Source organism: Neomonachus schauinslandi, chromosome 11 (assembly GCF_002201575.2).
Source record: "Neomonachus schauinslandi chromosome 11, ASM220157v2, whole genome shotgun sequence".
NCBI classification, from domain to species: Eukaryota; Metazoa; Chordata; class Mammalia; order Carnivora; family Phocidae; genus Neomonachus; species Neomonachus schauinslandi.
This window is the reverse complement of record NC_058413.1, coordinates 106,021,482-106,048,743: the sequence shown is the minus strand read 5'-3', so window position 1 is coordinate 106,048,743 and position 27,262 is coordinate 106,021,482. Positions and strand designations below refer to the sequence as shown.

The 27,262-nt window shown below is 40.8% G+C and overlaps 1 protein-coding gene across 1 annotated transcript in view; it reads right to left on the bottom strand.

Moving 5' to 3' along the window:
• ALKBH8 (alkB homolog 8, tRNA methyltransferase) overlaps positions 1 to 27,262 on the bottom strand; it is a 58,352-nt gene that overhangs the window by 9,507 nt on the left and 21,583 nt on the right. The window contains exons 8-9 of the mRNA XM_044919462.1: positions 12,358 to 12,464; positions 1,266 to 1,417 (exon numbers count right to left, since the gene is read on the bottom strand). Coding sequence (XP_044775397.1) covers positions 1,266 to 1,417; positions 12,358 to 12,464 — 259 coding nt within the window. The remainder of the gene's footprint in view (positions 1 to 1,265; positions 1,418 to 12,357; positions 12,465 to 27,262) is intronic.

Here is a 27,262-nt window from a genome sequence, read left to right as displayed (position 1 = left end):
GAGACAGCTAGTCTCTGCTACTGTGTGAAGGACAGCTCTAAACATTTCATGCGGACATTGAAGAAAGCCCGACAGCTCTAACACCTGCAGGTGACAACAGACGGGTTACCTTGTATCTTGCGCACATCAGGATTACACTACCGCATACACTACAATGACCCTCAACCGGTCCTGGTAACATTTTATCCTCTTAGAAATTATAAACAGCTGAGTAATCTAGAGAGGCAACCCTTCTCCTTAAAAATTCACAAAGTTTGACCAAAAGTATCCAAAAAGATGGCCTTGAACATGAAAAACATCTGTAAACTGAATAAACATTCAGAGCTTCTATAATATGCCTTACATTCAATTAACATCCGCAACAAAGAAACCTCTGTAGAAGAAAACTAGGTTGTCTCTCCAACTAGACCCTCAGGTTCCTCAAGAACAGGAGTCGTGCTGTATTTTTCATTATCTTGTAAAACTTATAGACAGTGTCAGACACTCAACAAATACAAAATACACTTTTTTTAATTGATAAAAAAATTTGATGTTCCAAGGCCTCAGTGACACTTTTAGCAAAAGAAACAAAAGTCTGTTTTAAACTTCACTAACACCAAGATATCAGATTTAGGAAAAAAAAAGATATCAAATATAGCAATTTCAAGTTTAATAACAGATACTACTTACAAAATGAAAGAGATTTTTATTCAATGAGTCCAAGAAATACAGGTTATGATGTACTTGTATAGACAATTCAAAATAACATCCTCTTGACAAGTTTTTGGCATTTCTCTTATTCCCTCCTAGATTTCCAAACTGACCAAAACACAAACCACTGTTTATCCCCCTAGAGATATCTACTTACTATGCAGCAATTGGTTCATCTCTAACTTCCTCGTTGGGTTAATGAGAAGTAATTTAGAAACTTGACAAGCTGTTTCCAATAAAACCTATTTTTGTACAAATGATATTTTAACATGCTATAATTTTATTTAGCACTCTTAACTGTGACTTCAATTTAAGAAAATGTTTATTTGGCATCCAACTATGCCTAAGTACTATATTTGGGAAAATAAAGATGAATAAAATGCAGTCCCTGCTTTCAAAGAATACAAACTCAATGGGGGCGGTTAAGAAAAATCTCCATTAAGTACAACACTACGCAGAGTATGAGAAATGCCATTAGGGTTAAGACCAAGCTCTCCTTGGTTCTGATGGGACTTTAAAAGATTTTTACACTAGATTTACTCCATTTTACAGTGGAACCAAAATTATATACTTACTACAATTACAAGGTGTTCGCCTCACTTTCCTAAATGTAAATGATGTCCTTATTCTCCTCTTGCTTAAAGTTAAGTCTCCAACATCACTGGTGATAATCCCACTTCTGTGACCCTTGGATGCTTGAACAGTATCAAATTTTCTGGGTGTGATTCTAAAAACGAGAGTCAAAATAATTTATTTAATACTGTATTCAAAAAAATTTTCATATCCTTTTAAAAATATCAAGGGAACAAAGCAAATTTAGAAGAATTTATGCCAAATATCTACTGGATTCCCCAAATTGTTAAGCAATTTAGAAATAGAAGTCTCTATTTTTTAAGAAGCTATCTTCAGGGTAATCATATTAAAAGAATGTACACTAACAAGTTATTCAAAAATACAAATAGAATAATAACAAATATTTAATTTTTTTTAAGATTTTAAGTAATCTCTACACCCAATGCGGGGCTTGAACTCACAACCCCAAGATCAAAAGCAGCACGCTCCTCTGACTGAGCCAGCCAGGCGCCCACAAATATTTAATTAATACAATTCTGAGAAAGGGAAAAAAAAAACAAGGAACAGATGGAGTGAAGAGGAAACACAAACAGTAAACTTAAATCCAATCAGTAATTACGTCAAATGTAAAAAGACTACAACATCCAATTAAAGAAAAAAGAATGTCAGAATGGGTTAAAAAAATAAAGTCCATGGGGCGCCTGGGTGGCTCAGTCGTTAAGCGTCTGCCTTCGGCTCAGGTCATGATCCCGGGGTCCTGGGATCGAGCCCCGTATCGGGCTCCCTGCTCCGCGGGAAGCCTGCTTCTCCCTCTCCCACTCCCCCTGCTTGTGTTCCCTCTCTCGCTGTCTCTCTCTCTCTCTGTCAAATAAATAAATAAAATCTTTTTTAAAATAAATAAGTAAATAAAATAAAATAAAAAAAAATAAAGTCCAATTATATGCTGATTACAAGAGATACCCACCTTAAAATAAGGACATAGAATGGCTGAAAATCAAGATAGGAAAAAAAGACACAGGGGCACCTGAGTGGCTCAGTCAGTTGAGCGTCTGCCTTCGGCTCAGGTCATGATCCCAGGGTCCTGAGATCGAGCCCCGCATCGGGCTCCCTGCTCAGCGGGAAGCCTGCTTCTCCCTCTCCTCCCCGCTGTGCTCTCTCTCGCTGTCTCTGTCACTATCTCTGTCTCTCTCTCTCAAATAAATAAATAAAATCTTAAAAAAAAAGAAAAAAAGATATACAGAAGACAAGTATTTTACATATTCCAAGCAAAACCAAAAGAAAAGTGGTATAGCTATCCTAATCAAAGTAGGCTTCAAAGGAATAAATATTACTAGAGATGAAAAGGGACATTTCTTTTTTTATTTTACTTATTCATTTTTTTTATGTAGGCTCCACACCCAGTGTGGAGCCCGTCGTGGGGCTTGAACTCATGACCCTAAGATCAAGAGTCCGATGGCTAACCAACTGAGCCACTCAGGTGCCCTGAAAAGGGACATTTCATAATTAACAACAGTGTCAATACAACAGGAACATATAAAAACCATGTATATTTGTATGCATCTAACGAATAACACAGCCTCAAAATACATAAAGCAAAAAGTGAACATAAATAACAGGAGAAATAGACAAATACGTAATTATCACTGTAGCTTTGAATACATCTTTCTTAGTAAGGGAAATCTAGTTGAGGGTCAAGGACATCAACATCAGAAAACAACAGATAATGGAACAGTTCCAGGCTGCCTGACATTCTTACACTTGGTATTACCCGAGTTTTTAATTTTAGTCATTTTAGTGAGTGGCAAGTGGTATGAAATTGTGGTGTTTTTTTTTTTTTTTTAAGATTTTTTTATTTATTTGAGAGAGAGTGAGCGTGCACGCGCAAGTGCAGGGAGGGGCAGAGGGAGAGAATCCTCAAGCCGACTCCCCAGTGAGCCTGCAGCCCTATCTCAGGACCCATGAGATCATGACCTGAGCCAAAACCAAGAGTTGGATGCTTTACCAACTGAGCTACCCAGGCGCCCCTGAAACTGTGGTTTTAATTTGCATTTCTCTGATTACTAATGATGCTGTATATTTTTTTGTGTGCTTATTAGCCATTCATTGATACTTTTTTTGGTGAAGGATCTGTTCAAATCTTAAGCCCAAACCTTTGTGAGATATGTGTATTCTGGATATTTTCTCCCCATGTGTGGCATGCCTTTTCATTTTTTTTAATGATATTTTTTGACGAGTAAGTTTTTAATTTTGATGCAGTTAATCTTTTTTTTCTTTTATAGTGTGTTCTAAAATCTTTCTTTAAAAAACTTTGCCTACCCCAAGGTTGCAAAAATATTCTCTTGCATTTTCTTCTAGATGTTTTACAAGTTTCACTTTTACATTTAAATCTATGGTCTACCTTGGGGCGCCTGGGTGGCTTAGTCGGTTAAGCATCCAACTCTTAATTTTGGCTTAGGTCATGATCTCAGGGTCGTGAGATCAAGCCCCAAGTCGGGCTCCACACTCAGTGGAGAGTCTGCTTGGGATTCTCGCTCTTCCTCTCCCTCGCCCTCTGCCCCTCCCCCAGCTTGCTCATGTTCACGCTCTCTCTCAAAATAAATAAATCTTTGAAAAAATCTATGATCTACCTCATATTACCCTTTGTAAATGGTGTGAGGCAGACATGGACATTCGATTGTTCCAGCACCAGCTGTTTATAAATTTCCTTTCCACACTGAATTGCATTGGTGTCTTTGTCAAAAATCAACTGACCTTGGGGTGCCTGGGTGGCTCAGTCAGTTAAGTGTCTGCCTTCAGCTCGGGTCATGATCCCAGGGTCCTGGGATCGAGCCCCACGTCAGGCTCCCCGCTCAGCAGGGAGCCTGCTTCTCCCTCAGCCTGCTGCTCCCCCTGCTTGTGCTCTCTCTCTCTTCTGTCAAATAAAAAAAAAAAAATCAACTGACCTTATATATGTGGATATATTCTGCCCCACTGGTCTACCTACCCATACACTAACACTACATTCTTTTCTCCCTCTTTTTTTTTTTTTCAAGTAGACTCCACATCCAGCGTGGAGCCCAACGTGGAGCCTGAACCCACAACCCTGAGATCAAGACCTGAGCTAAGATCAAGTCAGACATTTAACCGACTGAGCCACCTGGGCATCCCATACACTTTTTTGATTATGTAGCTTTAGTAAATTTTAAAAACCAGGTAGAATAAATCCTCCAACACTGTTCTTCTGCTTCAAGACCTTTTTGATTTTACTAGATCCTTCACATTTCCCTATAAATTTTAGAATCTGCTCATCAATTTTTATTAAAAAGTCTTAAGATTTCTAATTGGAATTACACTGAAACATTAGATCAACTTCGGACAATTGATATCTTAACAATATTGAGTTTCCTATCCCTGATCTGAGCATCTGTACCTCTTCATTCATTTCGGTCTTCTTTAATTTCTCTCAGCAGTGTTTCATAATTTTCAGTGTATTATGTGTTGCATACCTTTTGTTAAATTTATTCCTAAGGATTTAAATCTTCTGAGTCTAAGTTTTCTGCTTGATATACCCTCGCTAATCTACCTCCTATAGAGGTGGGTTTTATATTCAGAGGGAATGTGCTAAGCCTAAAAGATCTCAGCAAATTATTAAAAAGCATAATTTTATATTTAAGTTGTTGATTCCTCTTTAGTAGGAGCCAGGTAAGTTTTTTCTACACATCTAAAAAAGAGAATGTTCAACCATATAATTAAAATGGATTTGATCCTAAAGTGAAAAAATATAATGTATTTCAGCTCTCACTTTTCATTTTGTCATTGTTATACTCTTTCTTCAGTCTGTTGTTAGAATTCCCAAAAGGCAACAAAAGCAAAAATAAACAAGTGGGACTACATCAAGCTGAAAACCTTTTGTACAGTGAAGGAAACCATCAACAAAATGAAATGGCCACTTACAGAATGAGAAAAAATATTTTATATTATATATCTGGTAAGGGGTTAATACCTAAAACATATAAAGAACTACAACTCAACAGCAAAAAATAAACCATTTAAAAAATGGGCAGAGAACTCTGGAAAACTGTATGGAGGTTCCTCAAAAAGTTGAAAATAGAGCTACCATATGATCCAGCAATTGCACTACTGGGTATTTACCCCAAAGATACAAAAGTAGGGATCCGAAAGGGTACATGCACCCCGATGTTTATAGCAGCAATGTCCACAATAGCCAAACTGTGGAAAGAGCCAAGATGTCCATCGACAGATGAATGGATAAAGAAGATGTGGTAGATATATACAATGGAATATTATGCAGCCATCAAAAGGAATGAGATCTTGCCATTTGCAACGACGTGGATAGAACTGGACGGTATTATGCTGAGCGAAATAAGTCAATCAGAGAAAGACATGTATCATATGATCTCACTGATATGAGGAATTCTTAATCTCAGGAAACAAACTGAGGGTTGCTGGAGTGGGGGGTGGGGTGGGAGGGATGGGGTGACTGGGTGATGGACACTGGGGAGGGTGTGTGCTCTGGTGAGCACTGTGAATTGTGTGAGACTGTTGAATCTCAGATCTGTACCTCTGAAACAAATAATGCAATATATGTTAAGAAAAAAAAAGAAGAAGAAGAAGAAGGTAGCGGGAGGGGAAGAATGAAGCGGGGGAAATCGGAGGGGTAGACGAACCATGAGAGACGATGGACTCTGAAAAACAAACAGGGTTCTAGAGGGGAGGGGGGTGGGAGGATGGGTTAGCCTGGTGATGGGTATTGAGGAGGGCACATTCTGCATGGAGCACTGGGTGTTATGCACAAACAATGAATCATGGAACACTTCATCTAAAACTAATGATGTAATGTATGGGGATTAACATAAGAATAAAAAATTAATTAATTAATTAATTAAAAAAATGGGCAGAGGATCTGAATAGACAATTTTCCAAAGAAGACATACAGATGGTCAATAGGTACATGAAAATGTGCTCCATATCACTAGTCATCAGGGGAACAGAAATCAAAACCACAATGAGGTGTCACCTCATACCTGCTGCAATGGCTATGATCAGAAAGACAAAAAATCACAAGGCTGGCAAGGATGTAGAGAAAAGGAAACCCCTGGGCCCTGCTGGTGGAAATGTCGTTTGTGCAGCCGCTATGGAAAAGAGTATGGAGGTTCCTCAAAAATTAAAAACAGAACTACCCTGTGATCCAGCAATTGCACTACTGGATCTTTATCCAGAGGAAATAAAAACACTAACTTGAAGGGATACCTGCATTTCATGGTCACTGTAGCTATCATTTACAACAGCCAAGACATGGAAACAACCTAAGTGTCCATCAGTGGATGAATGAAGAAGGACACTGTGGTATGTATATTTTAAAAAATTTCATTTTCTAAAAACTAATTTTTGAATATTGACCTCGTAGGCTACAACCTTGCTATATTCATTTTTTAGTTCCAGCACTTGTTTTGTAGATTTCCTAGGATTTTCTACATCCGCAATCATAAAGAGCTTTACTTCTCCCTTTCAAATCCGTATGATTTTTATTTCTTTTTCTTGACTTGTTATACTATGTAAAACACCCACTGTAATATTAAAGAGTGGTGGTGAGAGCAGACATCCCTGCCCTGTTGAGTATCTTAGGAAAAGGCATTCACTATTTCACCATTAAATACGATGTCAGCTGTGGGTTTCTCAGATGCCCTTTATCAGATTGAAGAAGTTTCCTTCTTTTTTTGCCAAGTTTTTATCATGAACGGATGCGGAATTCTGTCAAATACATTTTTTGTATCAATCAAGATGATTATTTTTTTCACCTTTGTTCTTTTTATGTCATGAATTACATGGTTTGGTTTCAAAATGTTAAGCCAATCTTGCAGTCCTGGGATAAACTCTACTTGGTCATGATGTACGTTCTTTTTTATATATCGTACAATTGGATTTTCTCCTATTTTGCTAAGGATGTTTTTTCACCTCTGTTATGAGAGATATCGGTCTGTAATTTTCTCTTACTGTAATGTCTTTGACATGTTTTGGTGTCAGGGTAATGCTGGTCTCATAAAACATGTAAGGAGAGTGGCTCTTTTAAAAGAGCTTGCACCAAAGGCAATTTTTTAGAAGTAAAAAGCAAGCAAACATTGCCTGGATTTATATGATTGTTACCCTGATAGCAGAAAATGAGTAAAACTATGGTATTAAACAAAGTCAAGATATTTCAGAACAATGAGTATCTTGAAACTCTTATTAGCAAATAAAGTTCCCTTTTGAGGACCAAGTAGTTCTCTATCACGGTTCTTTTAAGTCAATTACTTAACTTGCCTAGAATTAAATCTTAGACAAAGGCCAAGCAGTACTTAACAGCTTTTGGCACCAATCTCAGATTTTTAGGAATAGGCAATCCATAGGTTAAGATTAATGAATTCTTTAAACATTACTGAACATCTTTTTTTCCTCCTTACTCAAATTTATGATCTAGTTGAAAAAATATCAAATAAAAAGATAAAAACATTTTTTAGATTTAAATAATAGTTCGGTAGAAGAGACATCTCAAGGTAGCAGAAGACAATATAATCTCTAGGAGTTTAAGGGAGAAATTATTTCAGGCTAATGTACCCAGAAAAAGCTTTATATATTATAAAGGACATAAGAGCTGAGCTCTATGTTAAAAACAAAGGAAAAGGAAATTTATTGCACTGAGGGTTAGCGCAAGAGCAAAGGCCAGAGGGCGCAGCATAAATTTGGAGGAGAGGGAGCAACCTAGTCCAGCAGGAACGACATGGTTAAGGACACAGATCCTGAGGCCAGACTGCCTGGCTTCTCATCTTGGCTCTGCCACTTCATGGTTTTGTGACTTTGTACAAGTTACATAACCTCTTTACGCTCCAATTTCCTTTAAAAATGGGGACAAAACCACGCAACAAACTTTCCACTGTGACTTGTAGGAGTTAAGTGAGCTAATTGTGTGAAACTTTGAGAACAAGGCCCAGCAGAAAGAAAATGCTCCAAAAGTAATTTAAAAGGAGAGTCAAATAAACTTCTAAATAAATGCCTGCCAAGCCAGTCGAATAACCTCAAGGAGGGAAGCACGTGGGTTTGTCTAGAAACACACTGTTTGCTGTTAAACACATATGAAGGGTTTCGTTTCAAAACAACAGTGCTCTCTTCCACTTTTCTTAAAACGCTTGCCCACTCATTCTAGCTTCCCATTTGCTACTTTTATTTATTTATTTATTTTTTAAAGATTTTATTTATTTATTTGAGAGAGAGAGAATGAGAGAGCGCACATGAGACGGGGGAGGGTCAGAGGGAGAAGCAGACTCCCCGCCGAGCAGGGAGCCCGATGCGGGACTCGATCCCGGGACTCCAGGATCATGACCCGAGCCGAAGGCAGTCGCTCAACCAACTGAGCCACCCAGGTGCCCCATGATTTTATTTATTTAAGAGAGAGAGAGCATGAGAAGGGGGAGGGTCAGAGGGAGAAGCAGGCCCCCCGCCGAGCAGGGAGCCCGATGTGGGATTCGACCCCGGGACTCCAGGATCATGACCTGAGCCGAAGGCAGTCGCTCAACTGACTGAGCCACCCAGGCGCCCCTCCATTTGCTACTTTAATGCAGACAAGATTTACCGCACATTCAAGCGGCTCCGGTGCAAGCAGTGACACACGGCAGCTGATGCTCAGCCCTAGCGTGGGCGCCACAGACTGTGGTGGGGACTGCGCAGAGCTTGAGAACGCAGGCCCCACCTACAGAAGGCCACACAGTGTCTCCAATGCCGGGGCCAGGCCTCCACGGGCCCACTGCTGTCACACTGCCCAAATTTCAAAAGAGACTGAAGACTCAGACGTTTTCGGTGAAAGCTCCTGACTTTTACATGTAGGCAATTTATAAAATTGCTGCACAGGGACCACCACTGCCCCGCCTGACTGCTGGATTTGGCTCAGGTGCTGCCATTTCCGACTTAAGGTACGGTGGCTATGACAGTGAGTCTGAACTAGACCAAAATAAGTTTGGAATTAGCCCCGCATCCGGCTCCCTGCTCGGCGGAGAGCCTGCTTCTCCCTCTCCCTCTGCCTGCCACTCTGCCTACTTGTGCTCTCTATCGCTGTTAAATAAATAAATAAAAATCTTTTAAAAAGAAAAAAAAGTTTGGAATTAACCATACAGGGCAGAGTTTATCAACTTTTTTTTTTAAGATTTTATTTATTTATTTGACAGAGAGAGACAGAGCGAGGGAGGGAACACAAGCAGGGGGAGAGGGAGAGGGAGAAGCAGGCTTCCCACAGAGCAGGGAGCCCGATGCGGGGCTTGATCCCAGGACCCTGGGATCATGACCTGAGCCGAAGGCAGACGCTTAACGACTGAGCCACCCAGGCGCCCCTCAACTTTTTTTTTTAAAGTAAACTTCACCTCTGATGTGGGGCTCAAACTCACAACCTCAAGATCAAGAGTCACACGTTCCACTGACTGAGCCAGCCAGGAGCCCCAAATCAATCTTCTTCAATTCCTATCCCTCGATAGTGCTTTCTAGTGCTTTGTTTTCAGCACAGAGATCAAAATAGTTTTTTATCAAGGTGTATTTCCTGTGTTTTGTACATATTTTTAAGTGTATTAAATGTGCTTTTTCAACCTAGTCTCTGGTCCACCCAGAGATTCTGATGAATACCTCCATAGTTGGTATATCATTTGGTCAGCCTCTCTCTATTCCTGTCTCTACCTGCAGCCCCTCCCTCCTTACCCTACCCCCTCCTTTCCTCCTTCTCTTCCCTATACACACACACACACACACACACACACACACACACACACACAATCACATTACAGGCAATGAGTATCAATGGGAGCCTTTAAAAATAATACTGAGGACTTTTCTCCCCTGAAATTATTGTAAAGAATTTTGATTCTAGAGAAAGGTTTAAAAATAAATGTTGCCTGCAATTCAATCTTCCAGAGATAACTACTCTTTAACATTTAACCACACAATATTCTTTTTTTTAAAGAGAATTTGTTTATTTGAGAGAGAGAGATAGAGAGCAAGCAAGCATGAGGAGCGGGAGAGGGAGAGGCAGGCTCCCCGCTGAGCAGGGAGCCCGACATGGGGCTCGATCCCAGGACCTGAGATCATGACCTGAGCCGAAGCCAGACGCTTCACCGACTGAGCCACCCAGACGTCCCCACACAATATTCTTTGGACAAGAAAATAACGTGATCGGGGGCAACTGGGTGGCTCGGCCAGTTAAGCTTCAGTGAAGCATCTGTCTGCCTCTTAAGTTTAAGTGTACTCTTAAGTTTAAATGTACCGATAGTAAAAATGCTTAAACTTAAAAAAAGAAAATGTGAATATTCTCAATTCTAGAAATACCTGAAACCACTGGATCGCCTCACCATTTTCATTTACTGTAATTGAAAATATTTTAGAGGCCATCGAAAAAAATCAGGTAACTTTAAGCCTCACTGCACAAAATCAGGCCATCAGTTTTTATGGCTCACATTCAGGACACGTTACTGAATCATTTACATGTTCATTTCCTTTATTTCTTAAAATGCATCAGTTAAAATCTCCAAGCAGGACATTATTAGTAAGTAGAGAACTCAGCAGTATTTTCAGTAGACTGTATGTAAATTTTAGTAGTTCGATGTTTCTCCTCTAAAGGCTAAAGCTATGCTCTTGCCGAAAGTGCATAACCCATCTCTTTGAGATGAGATTCCATCAAACAAACTCAAATTGAGGGCCATTCTATAAAACAACTGGTCCCCTTAAAAAGGCCAACATCCAGAAAGACAAAGAGAAGTTGAGGAATTGTTTCCAAGTAAAGACCACTGAAGAGAACTGACAACTAATCAGTGTCATAGACGGGAGTCCTGGGTCAGAGAGAGAGTGTACTACAAACCACTAACAAAGATTCTCTGCTTGACCAAACTTTAGTCTGACTCCCCTGAGCCCAACTCGCCCCATCCTGGGGCATGTCCGTCAAGAGCCCCACTTTAGCAAGAATCCCACCGAGTCAGCTTAACCAGAATCCCCCACTACCCACATCTGATCCTCCTTGACAACCGACCAAACTCCTCACTGCCCAGCTGTCCCCCAGCTGATGTCTACGCAGCAGGAATCCTATGGTCCTTGGCCAGAAGCCACCCCTCCCACCCCGCCCCATCGCTATGCTTCCACTGGGGTTCTTCCAGCCACCGGCACTGCCCCACGCCCAGCTCCTCGGCTGTCTACCTCAACTTCTCCTGTGGTGTTTGGGATCCAGCCCAGTTCTATACTGACGTCCCTCTTCTCCTACTGCGACAGTCCCTGAGTAAAGTGTGGGTTCACGCCCACACTGCGCGCAATCTTCAACGGCACTATGCTATGAGGTATGACTAGCAAAATCTGAAGATGGTTGTTAAGAATATTTTATCAATGCTGATGTTTCTGAATTTGAGTTGCACCACAGTTCTGTAGTGCAGGGGTTGGCAAACTTTTTCTGTAACAGGGCCAAATAGTAAACGTTTTAGGCAAAAAAGGCCACATACAGTTTCTGTCACATATTCTCTGATGTTTTTGTTTTTTACAACTCTTTAAAAATGTAAAAACCAAAACAACAATCATAATCATAATAATCATACACACATTTTTTAAAATACAAATAAAAATGTAAAAACCATTCTTGGCTCAAGAGCTGCACAAAGCAGGCTAAGGGCTGAATTTGGCTAATAAGCCATGGTTTGCCAACCCCTGATATAAAGAATATCCTTGCTCTCAGGAAATATGCAATGAAGGACGTAAGAGTAAAGGATCACGATGTCTGCAACTGACTCTCAAATGATTCATCAATGATAATAATAATGATAACATATGAGAACAATAAAATACATGGTCAAATGTTCACAACTGGTAAATCTAGGTGAAGGGAGTTCATTATACCATGCTTGCAACTCTCCATTAAACTTGAATTTCATCAAAATAAAAGCCTACTATTTACCATCAAAAGGGCACAGATGTCCGTGGGGGTTGAAACCTGGACACCTCAATGTGCAGACATGGGACACAATTCTGGTGGCTCAAGCGGGAAGAATGAGAGCTCTCACAAAGCAAGAGATATTCTGTCACCAAGGTCATTTCGATACGTACCCATGTGTCCAGAGGTATCTAGATTCTCCGGTCATCACCAGCAAACTCCGACGAGGCAACATGACCGGCACCGTGACACCATCTGGGTGCTTAAAGTCCATGACAATCTTGAAGGAAAGACGAAAGCATAAAGATGAATCCAAAACGTAATGTATTCCAAGGACAAGAATGATGAATTGATTCTGGCTATCCTTCTAGGTTAATAGAGATTAAAACATGATAATGCTTATAGAAGAGGGCTTAACCAGAATCCCCCACTACCCACATCTGATCCTCCTTGACAACCGACCAAACTCCTCACTGCCCAGCTGTCCCCGGGGTCCTCAAACTTCAGAGCACATAAAAATCAACTGAATGGGGCGCCTGAGTGGCTCAGTCAGTTAAGCGTCCACCTCTTGATTTTGGCTCAGGTCATGATCTCAGGGTCCTGGGACTGAGGCCCACAATGGGCTCTGCGCTCGGCACAGAGTCTTCTTGAGATTCTCTTTCTCCTCTGTCCCTCCTCCTGTACTCTCTCTCTCTAAAATAATAAATAAAATAAATGCTTAAAAAAAATCAACTGAATGACTAAAAAACATACTTCATCCATAGATTCAAACTCAGCAGGCCTAGGATGAGGCTCAAGAGTCTGCATTTGTAACAATCGCCCCAGGAAATTATGATGCAGGTGGTTTGAGGACCACACATACAATGCAAAACACTAGGGCAGGGGTCAAATGCTAGGACTTGGAGCTGAAACACTCATATCCTGAGTCTTCCATGTGCTAGCCACATGACCCAGGACAAGCCACTTAACCCCTCTGTGCCTCAGCATCCTCAGCCTCTTACCCCTCTGGTAACCAACCAGAGGCTGGTTACATGAATTAAATATACAATGGTTATAAATCACAGTATCTGACACACAATACAAAAAACAGCAGCTATAATTACTCATAGTATATTAAAAATTAATGAATAACCCCCCCAACAACCATTAGATGCCTATTCTCATATAACCCATTTTGCCTTTAAAGTCACTCAACATTTTGGATATTAAAGGCTAATTTATAGGAGATAATCAAAGAACAAAGGAACATTTTCAGCAACTCTTCCTAAGTTGTGCTCAAATATTATTATGGATAACAACCTATAAAGATACAACATCCAAGAAACTGTTTTGGTCCTCAGGAACCTAAACACCAAAGAGTTCAGTCTAAATGCAGCAGCAGCTGACAAATGTGAATTCAAAAGGCATGCCACAGGGCTAAAAAATGTTTTTTAAGTGAACAAATCAATCCACTTGAAAAATAAATACAACAATCAAGTATCAGTGGGATGAGCAGACTTTAGTATCTTCGTTTTTTTGTTGTTGTTTTTTTTAAGATTTTATTTGACAGAGAGAGACACAATGAGAGAGGGAACACAAGCAGGGGGAGTGGGAGAGGGAGAAGCAGGCTTCCCGCCGAGCTGGGAGCCCGATGCGGGACTCGATCCCAGGACCCCGGGACCATGACCTGAGCCGAAGGCAGACACTCAACGACTGAGCCACCCAGGCGCCCCCTTTTTCATCTTTTTCTATATGAAAATTTTCATACCGAAAAGTTGGAGAGAGGGGAGAAAAACCCACTGTGACCCATTTTTAAACCAATACATACAGGTTTCACTTTTCTGAAGAAACACTAAGGTCTACACAGGAAATAATGAGCACATTTATTAATTATTTTATTAGAGAAAATCATTTGTGGCTTAAGGGAATGAAAACTGTTGATGGGAAAATACTCTGAGAGACTAGACTCCAGTTTATTCTTTAGACAAATATTTATTTTTCACTGTCTGAGAGATCAAAAGCCACAATGTTGAGCGAGGGACACGACCTTGCCCACCCAGAGGTTACAGTTTCTGGCTAATTAACATTCAACATGTGTGACAAATATACAGCACCTATTTACTTGTGAAATTCAAACACATTTCCTCCCATTAACAGAAAGCAATGATTTTTAAATAGGGAAATCTCAGTTTAAACAAATGATTAGAACTAACAAGTATGAACGTGACACTAATTAATTTGGAAATACTTGTCCTGAATACAGAAGCCAAGTTTCAAGGAAGAAAAATATACTACCAACTAAGCCAAATATTATGGAACTTAGGTTAGAAAATATATACAATACTTATTATTACCCTTGATGACCATTACTAGTTTGCTAGAGACGCTCACAGAACTCAGGAAAACAGTTTACTCACTGTTGACCAGTTTATCATAAAATGATATGATAGAGGATACAGACGAACATCCAGATGGAAGAGATGCATAAGGCAGGGATGTGAGAAGGGGCACAGAGCGTCCCTGACCTCTGTCCTTCTCCTAGGACTGCCACATGTTCGTTCATCAACCTGGAAGCTCTCTGAACTCCATACTATTGGGATTCTTATGGAGGCCTCATCACATAGGCATGATCAATTATTACCTCCATTTCCAGCCCCAATCCCATCTGGAGAATAGGGACAGGACTGAAAGTTCCAAGCTTCTAACCACGGCTTGGTCTTTCTGGTGACCGGCGCTCATCCAGGAGCCCACCAAGAGTCATCTCGTTAGAACAAAAGACACTGCCATCCCCAGGATATTCCCAGAGATTCAGGTACTCTGTGTCAGGAGCCCAGGTGAATGACCAAGCGTAAGAACAAAAAATGCTCCTACTACTCTTATCACTTAGGAAATTTACAAGTGTTTCAGGGGTTCTGTGCCAGGAACTGGGGAAAAAGACCAATATATATGTTTTCTATTACCTCACAGGTATCTAATGTGAGAGGTACAGCTTTTTTTAGTTTAAGAAAGTAATTTTTACTTATAAAATTAAATGTATATTTTCGATGAAAACTAAATTTTTCTTAAAACAGTCCATCATAAAATATTGTCCCTATCATTATACTTACTTTTTTTTAAATTTTTATTTATTTGTCAGAGAGAGAGAAAGAGAGAGCACAAGCAGGGGGAGCGGCAGAGACAGAGGGAGAAGCAGGCTCCCCGGTGAGCAAGGAGCCGGATGCGGGACTCAATCCCAGGGCCCGGGATCAATGACCTGAGCCGAAGGCAGACGCCTAACCAGCTGAGCCACCCAGGCATCCCTCACTATCATCATATTTAAAGTATCTTTATCTTAACTAAACAACGCTTAAGACCAAAAAAAAAAAAAGGAAAAAAAAAGAGAAAAGAAGACTTTTTAAAAAATTCACAAAGGATTCACAATCAATAAGGTCCCCTGCAACTCCTGAATCATTCTGCCATGGGACAGCTTTGTTCCACAAGACCTTTTTTCCAATTACTCTTTTTGGTTTTACCTATTTTCCTTATTTTCCGAGATGGCAGAGTCAATAAAGATCAAGGTCCCAGCAAGCTTGTAGGGCATGACTAAGGATAATATTCAGTTCAAAGCAAGCAAACAAAAAATCTTAGACTTTCTGATCTTACAAAACCTTTGCGCATCCAAAGTACAATTGAGTGAAAACCCCAGACACAGCCATCACTCTATCACTCAAGTGAAGAGAAGATTCATGACAGGAAAGTACATAAAATAAACAGATCTCCGCGTCTGCTAAACAGGAAGATGGAGAGTACACTGCTCCTGGGAACACTCCGGATAAGAACACAAACTCAACGTGGATCCTTACTGGTTTGAAAGGGGCTGAGATGGTTAGCCTTCTGAAACCCTAAAGGGCGTATACACAAGAGACAACACGATGTGAAGCAGGACGTGTGATTCACAGAGAATGAAGAATGCCAGAAGGGTGGAGGAAAGTACGTCACAGCCGAGAAGGGGGCAGGAGAGACAGAAGCCCACGTGTCTCCCACAGCCTGCCGAATATAAATCTTCTGTAGTTGCACTGATGTTCTCACTGGACCCAAAGGTACTAAGAATTTGCTTTTTATTGGAAACAGCAAACAGGTGATTCCACAGGCTTCCTCACGGCCATGTCTACCATGTTTGGACAAGCGGGAAAGGAGAGAAGGAGACACACTCACGATTGCATGTGGACAAGACTGAAGCTACAAACTACTGACAAAGAAATACGGGTATGTCAAAAATGCCTGTTTACATCCTCTCCTTGGATCACAAATACAGAATCCCAGCATATCACCAGATCATTAGTCCACTTGGGGGAGACGAGGAACTGAAGACATTTTTAGTAAACCAAATACAATTTTCTGTCTCTCTACAAAAAAATGACACACCTAGACGTCTACTTTGCCTAGCTGAGAAGTAGCTGGAAGAGAAGCCTGCTGACATGCCGTATTATGCCAGGGCAGAGGACCTAATAGGAATTTTGTCTGGAACAGGCTGGAGACCAGCAGCTGATGTCAATGACCTTTCAATCTCCTCCCATATAAGCCTGCTCAGTTTCCATTCCTTGAGGCAAGTTAAAATCAAAGACTGAAACCAACCTGTTTCCCTTCCTTGACTCCTATTAGCAAGATATGTTTCCAAACAACAACAAAAACAGGAGCCTTGAAATTTGCTAAATGTCTTGAAAACTGGAATCTCAAGATTACCAAGTCTTGTGAAACTCAAAGGAAAGAAACAACGGCAGGAACAAGACCCAGGGCCCCTCATTTGAAAATCACTGAAAGAAACCAAACTCTACTCCCTCCTTCTGCAGCCAGGAGCAATATTATAAAGGACAGGTCTCTGTAGTCTTGTCAGGAAGGGGAAACTCCTGCACATGTGAACATAAAGATGGTGCTCTAGGGCAGAGCAAAGTGGTCCCTCAGCGGGGACACGCAGGAGGGAAATGCTACTATAGCCCAAACGCATGGCTTCTCGCTGCCGCCAGAGAGGGTGCGAGAAGCAGAGCGTCATCTGAAGTTTCTGGTGTGAAAACCTCCCCAGCTGGTCAGGTACCATGTATGCATTTAGCATACATACCTGGGAACCTGTCTGCAGTACTACGCATGTGAAGCAAGCAAAATGAGGCTAAAATTTTAAAAGAAAACACCACAAACAAATCTACTTTATAGCATATGTCAGCAAATCCCACCTTTGAATACAACACTGCCTTCAGAGCCAGGTCTCAGCTGCTGAATGAATAGAAGCTGCCATCTCTACATCTCCACCCCCAAATACACGATTTTGAACTGTTTTATCTGACCGAGCTCAAGCTCAATGTAAAACAAGAGGAGGCATTTTTTAGTTTAATGGTCGAAACACATTTGCAAAAGGCACAAAAGAGAGCAAAGGAGACCTTGCATAACAGAAAAATAAGCGTGAAAAAGAAAAAATGCTAAATTGGAGACACTTTAGCCACCACTGAATATCCCATACTATAAATGCTTAGCTTAAACGCCTATAATACAAGGGCGCCTGGGTGGCTCAGTCAGTTGAGCGTCTGCCTTCGGCTCAGGTCACGATCTGAGGGTCCTGGGATCGAGCCCCACATCAGGCTCTGTGCTCAGCAGGGAGCCTGCTTCTCCCTCTGCCCCTCCCCCTGCTCATGCTCCCTCTGTCTCTCTCTCAAATAAATAAAATCTTAAAAAAAAAAAAGCCTATAATATAATCATGCTTATGTGTCTGCACTGAGACCACCTGCTTTCAGCTTTCATTTATCACACTGTGGCTTCGTTCCTCTGTAGGGACTGTGAAGTGAAAATCCACGTCATCCAAAATCAGACTCCAAAAACAAGAGTCAATCACAAACCACTTCAGTAAAATTAAGTTTTATTTTATATATGACAAAGCTCCAAAGGTAATGAAACATTTTAGCTTTAAAAAAACATTTTTTGAGATTTTATCCTTATTTACTTGCTAGATTCTGTCTAGCAGATTATACTCAACAAGTATTTTTGAATGAATAAATTAATGAATAAATTCATCATAAACAATTTATGTGAAAAGAACAGGGTAATGTACCTTACATTTTTGGACAGAGGCTTCCTAAATTCCATTTATTTATTTTCTGAGCTTTCCTCCTTAAGCAAAATAAATCAACAGATTCATATACACAGATAACCAAAATGAGACAGCTAAAGTCAATAGTTAAAGAGTGTATCTCTGGCCCTAGATTACTCCTCATAAAGAAAAACTAATTTAGGATAGTACTTTCCTTAGGTACCATAATGAAGTATCACCTCATCACTCTTAAAATGGCTACTATCAAAAGAAAGAAAGAAAAAGAGAGAGAGAGGGAGGGAGGGAGGGAGGCAGGGAAGGAGAGAGGAAGGAAGGAAGGAAGGGAATGGCACAAGTGTTGAAAATGTGGAGAAAGGAGAACCCTCGTGCACTTTTGGTGGGAATGCAAGCTGGTGCAGCCACTCTGGAAAACAGTATGGAGGTTCCTCAAGAGAAACTAAAAACAGAACTACCCTATGATCCAGCAATTCCACTTCTGGGTATCTACCCAAAGGAAATGAAAGCACTAACTCAAAAAGACACCTGCACCCCCATGTTCACTGCAGCACTATCTACAATGGCCAAGACATGGAAATGACCTAAGCGTCCACTGACAGATGAACGGACAAAGAAGTCGTGGTGTTTATACAGAATAGAGTATTATTCAGCCATTAAAAAGAAGGAAATCCTGCCATTTGCAACAACATGGATGAACCTGGAGGGCATCATGCTGAGTGAAATAAGTCAGACAGAGACAGACATGCCATATGATCTCACTTATATGTGGAATCTAAGAATAGAAAACACCAAACTCCTAGATCCAGAGAACAGGCTGGTGGTTGCCAAAGGCAGGGAGTGCAGGGTAGGTGAAATGGGTGAGCAACCCTCCAGTTATAAAACAAATAAATCCTGGGGATGCAAGGTACAGCATGATAACTGTACTTACTAACAGTATAGTGTATATTTGAAAGTTGCTGAGAGGTCTTAAAAGCTCTCGTCATAAGGGGGAAAAAGTTGTAATCATGCGTGGGGACAGATGTAACTAGACTTACTGTGGCGATCATTTTGCAATATAGACGTGTATCAAGTCATTATGTTATACACCTGACACTAATACAATGTTATATGTCAATTATATCTCAATTACAAAAAAAAAAAAACACCTAGGAGATATACACCAAAAAAGAAAAGAAAAAACAAACAAAAAGCCCACCTCATTGCTGGTGGTAATGATCATAGTAACACTAGTGTTGACAGTGGAAGTGGAAGCTACAGTAGCTGCTGTCATTATTAAATTCTTCTCAATTCTGTTTAACAAATAAAATTCAAGAACTATATGCCAACTTCAAACTTCAACAGAAAGCACAGAAATGAGGTGATTTCTCCACGGTCCATTAGGAGTTACCAATAGGGATGAGCTAGAACCCAACTCTTCCAACTTGTCCATGCCGGATCAAGTCCCAGTGCAAACATCTAAGGGTCTGGACACAACACGCAGAGACTTTCACTTTCTCGGTTCCTAGCGCGGCACTGGAGCATTTAATTGAATGGTGATTACAACTGCCCCAGGACCTACATTATTTCATGTCTACTTATTCTGGGAAAGATGACTATGAAATCCTACCGCCTTTGAAGTTGATACTCTACAGACTGAGCCTTTCAGCATTTTCTAACTCAAAATCCTAGATAAATATCATAATTGTCTGTGAGCTTTCTATAAATACAGAAAACCGGCCTTCATCTCAGGCATTCTGAATCAGAACAAACCACAGTACCTGCTCTGATAAAAGCCAGTCTAGCAGGGAGAATGGAAACAAACCACGGGGACCTCAAATATGCAACTATAAGATACAGGCTAAGAAACAAAGATTCTTATCATGTTTACAGATATAAACGCCAAGCTTGAAAATCTCAGCAGAGAACTGGACATGACTTAAAGACATCGTAAATCTGAAGAAAAACCATGCAGATACTCTAAAACAGAAAAATACCATGACTGAAATGAGGCCATCGATGACTGGATTTAGCAGCAAATCAGACGTGGCTGAGAAGAGAATTAGTGACAGAAGAAACCGTCTGGAGTGGAGAGAGTAAATACACCAAACACAGAAGAGAGGGTAAGCAAAACAGTCTACAGAAAACAGGCAGATGGAGAATGGAACAGAGACAAAATCTACAGGGATAATGGCTGAGTTTTCCAAAACTGATGGAAAAAAAAAAATCTACAGGTTCAAGACACCCCATAAAAATCCCAAGAATAAATAAACCCATCAGAATAAGCAGGATCATCAGGCACATCAAAATGAAACTACAGAAAACAAAAGAGAAAGAAAAAAATCTTAAAAGAAGCCAGAGAAAGAAACAAAGGTCACCTTCAAAGGTCACAAGAGCAATACTGGGAGCCAGAAGAAAGTAAATGAAATCTTTCATGCGCGAAAAGAAAGTAACCACCAGCCTGGAATTCTGTCCCCGGTGAAAGTACCCCTGAAGGATGAAGGTGAAATGAAGACAAAAATAACAGAGTGGCCAGCAGCAGACCTGGACTAAAGGGAATGTAAAGGGAATGTAAAGGGTGCTGTATTATACAACAGGAAAATGATCCCAGATGGAAGGTGTGACATAAAATAATGAAGAGCAAAGAAAATAGTAAGTATGTCTAAATGAACACTGACTGTAAGTGCCAAAGAAGTATCTAAAAAAAATTAAGAGAATTCAAACACACAATAATAATGAGATATAAATTATCAGGGAGTGATGGAGTTTAAGAGTCCTGAAGTTCTTATACTATTCAGCAAAAAAGATACCAAATAAGCTTAGACTCTGAATGCATCTCAGGTAATTATGTTGACTGAAAGAAGCCATACAGCAAAGAGCACATCCTGTAACATGCCCCTATAAAAGACTCTGGAAAATACTGTGATCCACGGTGCTGAGGAACAGGAGGTAAGGAAACTCCTGGGGATGATGGACACGTCCATCATCTTGAAAGTCATGAGTGTCTATTTTAATATGTGCAGCTTACTGCATGACAATTATGCCACTCGGAGCTGTTCTTAAAAGAAAATTGGGCGATTTGGTTAAAACAGTACTTGAAAGCAAAATTCACAATCATAAAAATGTATGTCAAGGGGCGCCTGGGTGGCTCAGATGGTTAAGCGTCTGCCTTCGGCTCAGGTCATGATCCCAGGGTCCCGGGATCGAGTCCCACATCGGGCTCCCGGCTCGGCGGAGAGCCTGCTTCTCCCTCTGACCCTCTCCCCTCTCATGCTGTTTCTCTCTCGCTCGCTCTCTAAAAAATAAATAAAATCTTAAAAAAAAAAAATGTATGTCAAGGCTATTTCCCAGGTTCTTGGCGCACCTGGGTGTCTCAGTCGGTTATGCATCTGCCTTAGGCTCAGGTCCCAGGGTCCTGGGATCGAGCCCCACATGGGGCTCCCTGCTCAGCGGGGAGTCTGTTTCTTCCTCTCCCTCTGCCCCTCCCCCAGCTCATGCTCTCTCGCTCTTTCTCTCTCTCTCATAAATAAAATCTTAAAAAAAAAAGTATTTCCCAGGTTCTAAATTGATCCATTGGTGGACAATTAAACAGAGCAGGAAACGCAGGAAGAGCAAAAGCTTGTTTTGTTTTGTAGGGGAGAATAGCAGTAGGTAGTAAATGGCTGAAGAGAAAGATGAGTTCAGGCGTAGAAAAAAGGAAATGTCTTTTAGAGAGTTGGATATTCAGGTCCAAAATCAGAGGTGGGGAGGAGGGAATCAAAGCTGGAAATATTTTTGTATCTCCCACATTGCTTGGGAAAATGCAGTCAGAGAAAATAAAAGCTGTTTTAAGAGACGTCTATTTAACCAACTGATATACTCCGTTACTTCTGGAAGGTATATTCAAGCCCCAAATGTATGCTGATCACAGGCAACTGTCCAACACGTTCATGCATTTCTGCTCTCACCACCTGAGCTACATGCTTAACAAGTCAAGCACACTTATTTTGCAATTACTTAATTTAATGATACATTATGTAAACCAATGAAATTGACAAAGGAAAGATAGAATTTTTTCCTCTATACATTCATTAGGTTGAATGCTGCTGACAAACAGTACAAGTGAACAAAATAATGAATTGTAACAGATGTGATAATTCAACAATAAAATCTTGGAAATACAAACATCAAAACATAAAACCCTACACTCAGATGTCACAGATAACTTTAAGCTTTTGCTTCACCTTAAAGAAATGAAAACTGGAAAGACAAGGCAGACTGTGGACCCTCCCAGAAAGAAGGGCCCTACATCAAAATACTGGTGAGTGAATTTATATGTAGGTTAAAACAAAGTGTTTGCAGTATGTATGTATCTTTTATTATATTATCCCCAAATTTAAGTGACTTCTCAATTAACAGCCATGCATCTCCTCAACAGGCCTCTATTGTAGCTTTCTGCACTCACTGATAAATTTTATTCTAGTTCTACATACCTGGAGTGATACAATGTTGCTATCTTGCTACAAAGTAAATGTACAAATTCTACCTGAAAAGATAAAAGAATTGGTACTTGGAAGGCTCCAAATACAACAAAACGTTCTATTTCATGATGTCACGCTGTGAAACAGATTTTTTTTAGCAGATTACTGGCCCCGGAACAGGCCTCTTTGCCGTCCTCCTTATTGTAAGGGCAGCATGGATACTGCTACATATAAAGGACAGGAGGACACTCTAAGAATTGTCAGCAGACTCTCCTTTGCCCCATTTACACAAAAGGGGATTTGAGTCTCCAAGAGATCTTGAAAGATAAGAAAATTAAACAAAAATTGGCATCTTCAGAACATAAGTTAGTAGGGGAAATGTTTAAGTGAAAATAGAACTCAATGTATAAAGAAATACACGACCAAGTAAGGTAAAGCATTTACTTCTGGCCCACAAACTGGCAGACCCACTGGTCCACGTTAGTTCTGAATGTTAGGGACACACTAGATAAAAAGGAAAATGAAGACGTGGCCCAATACACCTCCATCAATATACACAGCCGTACCACAGCTATGGATGGATGCAAAGCGCCCCTGCACCCACACCCACACCCAAAACGGGGGAGAAATATAAGCCCACTTGGAGAGCAGATCATCATCCTTTCGATGCTGAGGGCACTACAGAGATGATGGAAAACATTACAAATAAGTTTTAAGGGACAGAGAAGGGAGAAAGCAGCTAGACAGCAGACACAATTTATTTGGCAGAACTTTACAAGATGTAAATATTCCAAGGACTCACAGAAGTCTGGGGCCTAGAACCAAGATAAAAATAAGAAGAAACTGTTTGGTTTCTGAGGCTATAAATGTTGCTTATATAGACACATTCTGAGGGCTGAATTTGAGGTTAAAGATGAGGTCAGGATGCTGAGGGTGTAGATTGTATTAGTTGTTTCAAGCCTCATAAAGAAAGTGTCTTTGTGGGCGCCTGGGTGGCTCAGTTGGTTAAGCGACTGCCTTCGGCTCGGGTCATGATCCTGGAGTCCCGGGATCGAGTCCCGCTTCGGGCTCCCTGCTCGGCAGGGAGTCTGCTTCTCCCTCTGACTCTCATGCTCTCTGTCTCTCATTCTCTCTCTCAAATAAATAAATAAAATCTTTAAAAAAAAAAAAGTGTCTTTGTTTTCTTCCCCCAATTTGTGCTGAGGATCAGAAAATAAGGAAATATTTGTCTGTTAAAGCAACATGCTCCTAAAAGAGAAGTACCCTTTGAGTCATTCCTGACATACAGGAAGTGATGAGAATCACTCCAGCATCAGAACATCTATGGGGCAAACTACACGGAGTTTGGAAAAAACCAAAGAATCTACAAAACTACTCAGCTGGCAACAGAGAAAGTGGGTCGCTCGAGACATTTCACAAAAAATTTTTCCTCAATACCTCATATTTCAGAAGATCAAGCTGGACTCAGTAACTATTTGCTAAAAGCATGATCCTGGAGCGAGAACAGGTAATATAAAGAAAGACGGAGCCCTGTGGCAGGCATTCAATAGACAAAGTCTTCCTTAACCAAATACCCAACTGCCCAGCCCACTCAGTTGCAAAAATCATCATGATAAAAAATATTTACTGATAAACCGACTTCTTATAAAATTCGTACTTCTCCAAATACCTCTGTGTTTAATACCAGCAGCTATCCGTACTGTGGTAACCCTTTGGTCAGTCTTTCTGTGAATTTTGATGTAATGTATATTAACTTTGTAGGGTGACAGAAGGTAACCAGACCTCTTATGGTGATCATTTTGTAATGTATATAAATTTCAAATCACTACCTTACACCTGAAATCAATATAATATTGTATGTCAATTATACTCAATAAAAAAAAATTAGGAGTTCTCATAAATTTTCTAGGAAAAGGAAGCAAGTAAAGAGTTAAGTATAATCTCGGGCGCCTGGGTGGCTCAGTCGTTAAGCGTCTGCCTTCGGCTCAGGTCATGATCCCAGGGTCCTGGGATAGAGTCCCACATCGGCTCCCTGCTCAGCGGGAAGCCTGCTTCTCCCTCTCCCACTCCCCCTGCTTGTGTTCCTGTTCTCACTGTCTCTCTCTGTCATATAAATAAATAAAATCTTAAAAAAAAAAAAAGAGTTAAGTATAATCTCAAGGATTTTAGCTAAGGAGAAACAAACAAAACAAACATTAAAAACAATGGTGCCACTGACAAATTATTACAATGGAATGGAAGCTAGGGTAGATACTACAGTAAATTTCTTACAGCAATTAAGGATGTCAAGCATGAGGGAATAAAGAAAAACGGACAGAAGTCTGGGAGCCAGGTTCTAGGTCTGGGGCAAAGAGCCAGGAGAGAGTGCAAGCAACTACACAGTGACAGGCGCAAGGTGGGTAAATGCAAGAAGAAAAGGTGAAAGCCATCTTTATGGGGACCACCAGAAACCTTATTTTGAGGCCATGGGAATGTGACCTTCCCTCTGTTACAGAAGTGAAACGTTCCAGGAAGGGACCAAAGAAGCAGCTTCCCTTAGTAAGTCCCTACACCCATGAACTGCTCTGAGTTAGAAAACAGTTCACATACGTTAATTCACAATCCTTCGGCCAGGCAAGTGCTAATATTAATCCCATTTTACATATGAAACAAAGGGCTCCAAATATAGCCAACTTTTTAAACAGCATGATACCCTTACATGTTTAGTAAATACTTTTTCCAAAATTACAGATTAGCTACCTGTCAAAAACATTCTTTTACAAGAAAATCTATTGTTCTTGTCATAAGTTGCAACATGCATGCTTTTCTGTATTACCAAGGCTGCTTTAACCATGAACCCCATCATTCAAATTGGCAGCTAAAAATTATGTGCCTTCAGAGACACCAAGTGGAGGTGACAATTGCAGCAGATAATCAGTGCAGGTAAAGGGCACTGTTTTCCCTTCTTTACAATTTTCAGTTGTGGAGGAACATTTAGTCCCACTCCTCATATTTCCCTGGGGGGGGGCAGAAATTTCCACAGGAGTGAGAGTATAGGAATAACATACCTGGCTTTTCTCCACTCCTTCACTTCTTTTCTTTTTTAATTTTTTTTTTTTAGGGAGAGAGCATGCGGACGACCAGGGGGAGGGGCAGAGGGAGAAGAGGGAATCTCCCCCAGACTCGCCACTGAGTGTGGAGCCCAACCCGGGGCTCGATCTCACAACCCCGAATGAGATCATGACCTAGGCTGAAATCGAGGGTTGGTCACTGAACCTACTGAGCCACCCGGGTGCCCCTCCACTCCTTCACTTCTAACTCTCCAGGAGGAAGGGCATGGCTCAGGCCAGTGGCTAGCCTGGGGCACGTTTTCTTGGCAGAGCTCTTCCCTCTCTTTTTCAGATCTAGCTGGTTTGCAGAACCTAATAAATGCTCCTTGCGTCCGATGTTAGAGCGGAAGAACCTGCCTCTACGAGGAAGGTTTCCAGCTGTCTGGCTGCATCAGTGACAAGGACGGCATGTCACTTTAATTCAGAGGTGAAGTATTAACACGACCACTTGGCTACAGATCTAAAGCCATGCTCTCCCGTGTTTTCTCAGTAGTAAAGTTGACACTCTGATCTCCAGTTATGTCTCCTTTCTCAGCTGGTTACACAGTTGAGAGGAAAAGACAAGGATGTTCTTTACTGATCCCCTAAAGCCACAAGCCAGGATAAGAGGTAAAATAAAAATAAGCCAGACAGAGAAGAGCTCTTGCTTTTTCCTATCCGTCCTCATTATTTTATTTTATAAAGCATTTAATAAAAATCTACACATGTGAGTGATAAGATGGTTCCGTCTCATAAAACAGCACTAATTCTCTCGTCACAGCCTCAACATGATCACACAGAATTCAGTATCGGTTAAAAAGCCAAAGCACTAAAAACCTAATGATGGGAACTATACAAATGCAAAACAAAACAACCTAGTAAACAGTATTCGCCTCCAGGAACAAGATCAGATTTTGAAGCAACCTCTATCTAGTTAGATTAGATGACCTGATATTTTAAAGGTTCTTCTGGACTTAAAATTCTGATTTCTAACTAAAATTCTACCTGCAGTATGCACCCATCACTTTAAATCATGCTTTTTCTATCTTGAGCAGGTCAAGTAGAGTGCAGCTATACAAACAAGTCGATGAATACACATGAACCTCGTATTCTTCATCTGTAAAAATGAGGGTATTACCCTCTACTGCTCAGAGTTTCTGAAGGGATTGGATCGGGTGATATATGTGAAAAAGTATCAAAATTCTGGAAAGACATATTTTTTGTGTTCCTTTTTCTGTGGCCCGCAGCCACCATCCTTCGCCACTAGATGGCAATGCTGCACGAGTCAGGAGGGTAGTCTGGCTTGTCTTCACCAGCTATTAGCGCGTAAAAAAATGTGTAAAAAACAGGGGTTTCCCTACCATCTGATCAGCTGATGGATAAAACTTCAGACACCCGTAAGAAGACGCTGTGATAATTTTACATTCTATAAGAATGAAAGTACTGGGCGCCTGGGTGGCTCAGTCGGTTAAGCATCTGCCTTTAGCTCAGGTCATGATCTTGGGGTCCCGGGATCGAGCCC